Source organism: Coffea eugenioides, chromosome 11, assembly GCF_003713205.1.
Source record: "Coffea eugenioides isolate CCC68of chromosome 11, Ceug_1.0, whole genome shotgun sequence".
NCBI lineage: Eukaryota > Viridiplantae > Streptophyta > Magnoliopsida > Gentianales > Rubiaceae > Coffea > Coffea eugenioides.
Window position 1 is genome coordinate 5775100 of NC_040045.1, and position 7932 is coordinate 5783031.

At 38.9% G+C, this 7932-nt stretch overlaps 2 protein-coding genes across 2 annotated transcripts; one reads left to right on the forward strand and one right to left on the reverse strand.

The window, feature by feature from the left end:
• The first annotated feature begins 244 nt into the window (after positions 1-244).
• Positions 245-1994, forward strand: LOC113751872. The gene is made up of 6 exons (XM_027296018.1): positions 245-422; positions 525-817; positions 1290-1568; positions 1632-1754; positions 1841-1894; positions 1977-1994. The coding sequence occupies exons 1-6, from the start codon at positions 245-247 to the stop codon at positions 1992-1994; spliced, it is 945 nt and encodes a 314-aa protein (XP_027151819.1).
• A 3628-nt stretch (positions 1995-5622) lies between these two features.
• Positions 5623-7143, reverse strand: LOC113751873 (putative polyol transporter 2). Its single transcript, XM_027296019.1, has one exon. The coding sequence runs from the start codon at positions 7078-7080 to the stop codon at positions 5623-5625; it is 1458 nt and encodes a 485-aa protein (XP_027151820.1). The 5' UTR covers positions 7081-7143.
• Positions 7144-7932: the final 789 nt, after the last annotated feature.

A 7932-nucleotide genomic window follows, 5' to 3' on the forward strand; every position in this document is an offset into this window, starting at 1 on the left:
CCTGGAGTACCAAGGCAGAGTTGACTTGTTCACCCTCGTTTTTCTGCTGCTACAATTCTTTTCCGGATAACCGTCAAATTGGCACTTGTTATGATATTCCTGCTCTACTCCCTGTAGTAAATGCAAATTTTTAAAAGTGAGTAGAATCTGACAATTAATCCATATTAGATAAGGTAACGGGAGAAATTAATTATAAAATAAATAATAAAATTGCAACCTATCATCTAGCTTCAAAAATCTGGTAATGAAAGAGAACAAGTGCTATTTGAGTAGACATCAAGGCTATAGAGCTAAAAAAATTAGTAGGGAGTTGGCCCAAGGTAGTGATGTGGACCAGTACAATAAGTTGCCCAAGTATATCAATGAAATCTTGAGAAGTAACCCAGACAGTATTGTAGTAATAAAGGTGGCAGATGACTACTGTGATTCAATCACCAAACAAGGAAAATTTCAAAGATTGTACATGTGCTTTGCTGGGGTGAAAAAAGGATTTTAAGATGCTTGTAGGCCTGTGTTTGGGTTAGATGGGACTTTTCTCAAAGGTGCAGTTGGTGGAGTATTGCTGACAGCAGTTGAAATTGATCCAAATAATGGTTTGTATCCAATTTCTTATTCTAGAGAAACTAAGGATTCCTGGATTTGGTTTCTAACTTTACTTAAGAAGGATCTAAAAATTGAAAAAGACTATGAATGGACCATAATGAGTGACAAGCAGAAGGGCATAATCCAGGCATGTGAAACAGTTTTTTCAGGGGCTGATCACAAATTTTGTGTGAAGCATATGCACAACAATATGGCAATTGCTGGATTCAAAGGGGTAGCCATGAGGCAAGCTCTATAGAATAAAGCTAGGGCAATTACTCATACACAATTCATAAGAAGAATGGAGGCCATAGAAAAATTGGATGTTGAGGCAATTAAGTGGTTAGAGGACAAGAATCCAGCAGAGTGGAGTAGATGACACTTCAAAACATTCCTTAAGTGTGACATGCTGTTGAATAACATATGTGAATCATTTAACAATAAAATATTAGATGCTAGGGAGGGTTCCATTGTTGTCATGATGGAGACACTAAGGCATTTTGCCATGCAAAGAAGGCAGGAAAATAGAGATAGAGTAAGGGAAAAGTAGAGTAAATTTGATTTCTGTCCAAAAAAAGGATAAGGGTCAATATTGACAAGGCAACTTACTATGTGTCTTACAAATCAAATGATGTGAGTTTTGAAGTTGCTTGTCCTTATAATGAAAAGTGGGCAGTCCATATTAAGGATAGGACTTGCTTATGCAGGAAATAGGATTGACTGGGATACCATGTGCTCATGCAATTTCAGCTTTGTGGATTGCTATGAAGGACCCTAAGCAGTACGTTGATGACGGTTATAGTGTTAAAACATATCTTAAATGTTATGGCCCCTACATTTTACAAGTGAATGGAGAGAATGAGTGGGAAGATATAGATCTTCAAGCACCCCTCCCACCAACTTATGGAAGAGCACTAGGAAGACCAAAGAAACAGAGGAGAAAATCTGCTGATGAGATACAACAAACAAAGGAGCAGTGCAAGAAGGTAAGAAGATTTGATGAAATCTGTAAATGTTCATTTTGTGGTGAGTAATGCCATAACACACAGACATGCAAACTTAGACAAGAAGCAAGTGCTGCAGCCAGTCAAATGAGTGAACAGGGGCAGGAAACACAAGCAAATTGGGATATGAGTCTCTCGCAACTAGATGACATGATGGTAGACAACCATGTAAGTAATAATTCCTAATTTGTGTAGACAGATATAGTAATGATCGTAACATTGCAGCAGCTAATGCATTTTATACTATGTTGTAGGTTAGGGGCAACACTTTAAATGCAAAGACGACAACAACATCAAGAAAATTTGTTGTAATTTCATTACTTAATGTACATTTAGTTTATTGCTTCTTGTGAGTTCAATATTTAGTGGTTTAATGCTATTGTATTATAGGGAAATGGCATCAAATGAAGTGCAAAGCAAATAGACTCATCATAGAACAACCTAGCAACTAGTGATGACAACATAATATCTTCTATCCCTACTACTCAACCAAACCTGCATGAAATTTTTGGGATCCCAGAAACTTTTGTAGCACATAGTAGTCAACCAGTTGGCCAAGGACGATCTGTACCTTTTAGGATTAGAGATGTTCAAATCCACCTTGCAATGGCTACGACCTCAGGCCTGAATGCTAGTGCGGACTAGAGTGTGACCTATAATGACAAAAGGAAAGCCAATGTCAACTAATTGATGATCTTGTAGCTAGCTTAATATTGCTAATCAGCACCTTTTGGATGGTTGTGTTGTTGAATTTGAAATATGTTATTGTCAGATTAGTAGCTTTTGTACATTGGTATTTTGGAACTCATGTATCTTGAGAACAAGCCAGCGTGAACTTGACATTTTGAAGTTTGTAATCATTTTTGGCAAATGATAAAACAGTGCCTATTTGATGGTCGTAATGAATTCTGAAATATATCTTTTGTACATCGGATCCAAGTTAGCAATGAATTCTATTTTTATCTTTTGGTATGTTACCATTTGTTTTGTTTTACTATCCAGCATTACACATGTGCTCTTCCAAGCTAGGATTCATGATTTTGTCGTCGAATGGCTCTTTCACTCAACCTCTCAAATTGTATTCATTTTCCAAGGATAACTTAACAATGAGATAACTTGCAAATGAACAGTAAAAAACAACTAATTGATGATCTATACAACATCCAATATATTCATTCATTCAAAACGTACAGCCTGTACTAGCTTGATAGTAGATTACAACTTACACATTCACCTATTCCAACAAAAAAGACCAAAGAATCCAGATGAATGTCTTTCAACTCTAAGTTTAAACCACAACAAATTATCCTAACACCTAACGTAGTTTCCTTTTGCTAATTGATACCAAGACTGTCCAAACTTCTGCCCTTTACACTAGCAACACAATAACCAGTAGAAGTACTAGCAAGAAAATTGCCAACAATAAATTTTCTTTCTCTTGGTCTTAGCCTTTCAATAGGAGCATTCTTAGAGTTCATGCTCCGTAACAGTCCAGGAATTAGAGCTGTTGACCTTCTACATATTATCGGATCATGCTATTCAAAATAATTGCAACCTTTTCCTCCATCATCCTTCATAGCCAACATCATAAAGCTTTAGCACAAAAGTCAGAAAGAGAGACAGCGACACAAAAGCTGAAATCAGAAACAGAGACAACCATACCTTCTTGATTGTACAAGTGAAATATCTTCTCCCAGGATTGTTGTCTGTCTAAGAAGTAACCATTATTGCTCATTGCTTGCAGTTGCAATTTTTCATTGGTTCCATGAGAAGTTAAATTGAGAATAGAAGAAGGTTGATACAAAGTTTTTGCCCAGATCTTGTAACTTTTTTGTCAAAATGAGAAATTTTTCTTGTCTGATTAGAATGGAATTGAGGCTCCTAGGGTTTGTTCTTGAGTTGGAAGAAAGAAGATGAGGAAAGAATGAAGTAGAGGGCGTCGCCATCCCTCTTTATTCTGTGATTTATTTCCACTAATGATTACTAAATTTAGCCTTTTATGTCTTTATTTAACAAAACAAAAGGCAAGAGAAAACTGAAAATATTTAAAAATGCATTTCAGAAATTAAAAAAAATTAAAAAAAAAGGATTTTAGGTGCCGGCACATGATCTCACGTGACTTGGTTCCAGCTGAAATTAAAGAAATTCTGCCAATTCTCCACTTTCGCACAAAATTGAATATTTTGGGGACCAAAATTGATTTGTGAAATAGATTGGGGACTAATTCTGTGCATGGACTATAGATTAGGGACCAAATTTACAATTTTCCCTTCCAATCCTATCTTCTTCTTATAACCAGTCAACTAAAAATTCATCAACCGTAAATAGGTATTGATGTAGACTAAATTGAGCAGAAAAAGACAGCAATTATAGCTAAATATCGTCAATATCCATAATATGACAAATTGAAGCACTCAAACGGCAACATTTCCTTAATTCAAATAGAAAATGTAAAATGGAGCAATTTGGAACGATTTCCTTCAAAAAATGAACATCTAAAAATTTTCTTAACGAGTGCCCAATTCACATTCATTGGACATTAATTTTCAACTAGTTAAATATTGGCTAAAATTTTCCTAAATTAACAATGTATATAAGCAAAATTATATGCATGCAACATGTTCAAATTTTAGAGTTTAAATTCAAATTTTGCATGTATATCCTATATCCAGGTTACTAATTTATATTCTATTAGTGTATGAAAAAATAATCCTAAAATATTTTCTTAGTCTTTTAATTCTAGATCTGGTCGTGTTACTGGATTTGCCTATGGGGTAGAGAGAGAGGGAGGTGGGAGAGGGAAAAGGAGGAGGGGAGAGGAGAGGTGGGGGGACCTAGGAAGAGAGGAGAAAGGGAAAGAGCAAGTAGGAGAGGGAGGAAGAGAGGGAAAAAGAATGAGGGAAGGAGGAGGGTGGGGTGTTGGCGCCTAAGATGGGGGCGGCGGCTGTGAAAGTGCAAATGGTTGGGGATGGTAGTGGTAAAAGAGGGAAATTAGTATGCGTTTTTATGCATTTTAAGGTGTATATTTTTATAAAACTTTGTATCTTTTTTAATGGCCTCCTACAAACAAATTGTTACAAAACTTGTTTATTAAAAACAAGTTAAAAAACAGGAGTGCCAACCACACCCATAGATTGCCCGGAGGAACCATACTCACAGGTGATAGTATACCAGATTTAACAGCTTCAGATATTGCTTCATTTTCTTCTAGAGGACCAAACTTAATCATTCCACATATTTTTGAAGATATCTCATACTAAAATCTGTAGCCAAGAAGATTTTGTGCAATTACGTTTGATTAATAGTTTCCGGCTTTGTTGTCACTGTCAAGAGCTAACAATGAAGGTGGTGGTGGTGTGAGGTGAAGCTGCTCTGATGTATGGTGCAATCAGGGCGAAAACTATGGCACCAATTAATCTTCAACTTGTACTTGTCGTCGGAAAAGAAAAGCATTATTGGTTATTTCCATCATAGCTACAACCTTAGGGAGACCATTATGCTATAGATTCACGCCAGCCATACTCAGAAGCACTCAGGAGGAGGGTGTCTTGCAAACCAGATGTGGAAAAGCACAATAACACCGATCATATGAAGTATAGTATTATAACATATGAAGTGGGAAGTACATTCCCCAAAACTTTTAGTGGACGACAACGTTACAATGAGCAAAACTCTTCTAACATACCTGCCCAAAAAATACATTTCGATCTCCAAAGGGACATTTTTTGACATGTTGATGGCTTAGTGCCATGCAACTGACTATGACTCAAATACGAAGAATAAATCAAACATGTTGATCACTTCAGGATAGAGATTTCAATTTGGGAAGACCAAAACTATGCAACTCCCAAACAACATTCTCTACCCAAAATCGTGTCATATGTTAGATTAGTTATTCCTCTTATATGTACACAAACATGTCTTGCCTCACATGATGCTATCTAATTAAATACCAATAGCACAAATCAGGTCAAAACACGGTGGGCAGCGGCACAGACTCATCAACTCGTCAAATGTCCCGATCATATAGTACAATCTAAGCGAGATCGTTCCTCTTCCCCTCTTCAGCTTTCAATTTCTTTCTTTCCTCCAACTCTCTGACTGTGGACCTCCAGTTGAAAAAGGTGCCAAACATTTCCTCCATCTCCTCAAGGCCTCTGCCCTGCGTCTCTGGCAGCAGTGTAAAGAAGAAAACGAAGGCCACGAATGCAATTCCAGCGAACAAAAAGAATGCCCCGCCTATGGTGATGGCCTTGTACAATGAAATGAAGGTCATTAGAATGACCCCGCTGACCAACCTGTTCATGGCTGCCGCCAAGCCGCTTCCCAGAGCCCTTAACCTCAGGGGGAAAATCTCCGAGCTATAGACCCAAGCAACCGGACCCATCCCCATCGAGAAAGTTGCAACGCTCGACAGGACGCAGAAAAAGCAAACAGCTACGGCCCCTGTTAGCTTCTCGGTCGGATGCTGATCGATCACCGTCAATCCAATGGCCAGTCCCAGCAGGGAGCATACCAGACCACCGGTGCTTGTCAAAAGCAATATCCGCCTTCCGAACTTGTCTATATTGAAGGTAGACACCAATATGAAGATGGTCTTGGTGACCCCAACAGATATGGTGGCCAGAAGCTTACCGTTGTCGCTAGTTATACCAGCCTTCTCAAAAATTGTGGGGCTGTACATAACGACCGAGTCAATGCCGGAAGCTTGCTGGAAGAAGCATAAACCGATGCCTGCAATCGTGATGTGCAGAACCGCCCGGGTGGGATGGATGAACATTTCCCTCCATGCACCTCTACCGCCGGCTTGGTGGTTGGGAACCTCTACCACCTCGTCGTGGTTGTCCTCGGGGATGCCAGCAGCCTGCTTAATGTCGGCTAACCTCTCCCGGGCTTCTTGTAAAGTTTCCGAGGTTTTCTCCAAAATTCTACTAGCTTCCCCTACTCTGCCATGCATCATCAGCCAACGTGGCGATTCCGGCATGATCAAGCCCCCCACGAACAACATTACCGATGGAATTGCGCCAATTCCCATCATGAATCTCCATCCCAAGTTCGTGGCAAGCTTGGCGAAAAAATAGTTGGACACGTATCCCAGCAACACGCCGAAGTTGATGAACACTTCCGTGAAAGAAGTGATGAATCCCCGAATTGATCTTGGAGAGATCTCGGCAGAATATACAGGAGCTATCATCAAAGCATACCCGACTCCGAGTCCGGCAACAAACCGGCCGAACATAAGGAAGGCATAGTTGGTGGCAAATGCCATTAAAATGGCCCCGGCAAAGAAGATTACTCCTGCCATAGCTATGGTGTATCGTCGGCCAATCCAGTCGCACGTCCTACCGGCAATGGCTGAACCCAGAAGAGAGTAGACGTTTATGGTTCCCACCAAGATTTCTTTTTGTACATCGTTGATTTTAAGATCCCTCTGTATGTAGATCATTGCTCCACTCATCACTCCCGTATCATAACCAAGTAGGATTGACGACATGCAAGCTAAAAGAGCACAAGCTAACGCATACTTGTTTCTTTTGGGCTTTGGAGGAGGAACAGAGTCTGGATTAGATAACCCAACTCCCCTAGTAATAGCTTGATTGTGCAGGTCTGCCATGAGGAATCAAGAAGGCGGAGCAGCAGCAGCAGGAGGAGGAGGAGGAGGAGGAGGAGCAGGAGGAGAAGGATGCAGAGAATTTTTGTGCTAGTGTTGTGAAGATTATGTGAAATGGTCGATATAATTTCTAGCGGGGAAGCTGAAAACGATTATTTAAAGAACACTAGGATTGAAGTGACCGAATGAGCTAAAGCTTTGAGCTATTTCAATTGCTCGACTGCCACATGGGGGGTTTTATTTGAATAAGACACCGCAAATTGTTCGCAGATCAATCGATCATGCATGTATACAACGGAGACTACCTTATTTCTGCCTCACGTTTGTCTGCAACAACGCAAAAATTTCTTGTCCAGGGTGTGATCCAAAATCTATATTCTTACCTGTCTATCTATCTAGAACTATATAATATATATAGTTGTGTTCATTTTTTTTTTTTTGTCATCCCTAATCTATAGTTCTTTAATTCTCATGGTAAGATTCTAATTACATTTAGGATCATTAATATTTGATTACCAGCCAAATATCAATCAAGCCTATTTACATGACCAGCTAACAATTAGGATAATATAATCATTCCGTTTTCTTTAATTCCTATGGTTATATTTTAAATACAATTGATATCATTAATAATTCATCAATAAAGCCCATTTCCATTACTAATTAGGACAAGATTTAAAATACATTTAATATCATTAATATTTGATTACCAACCAATACAATTATGTCTTTTGG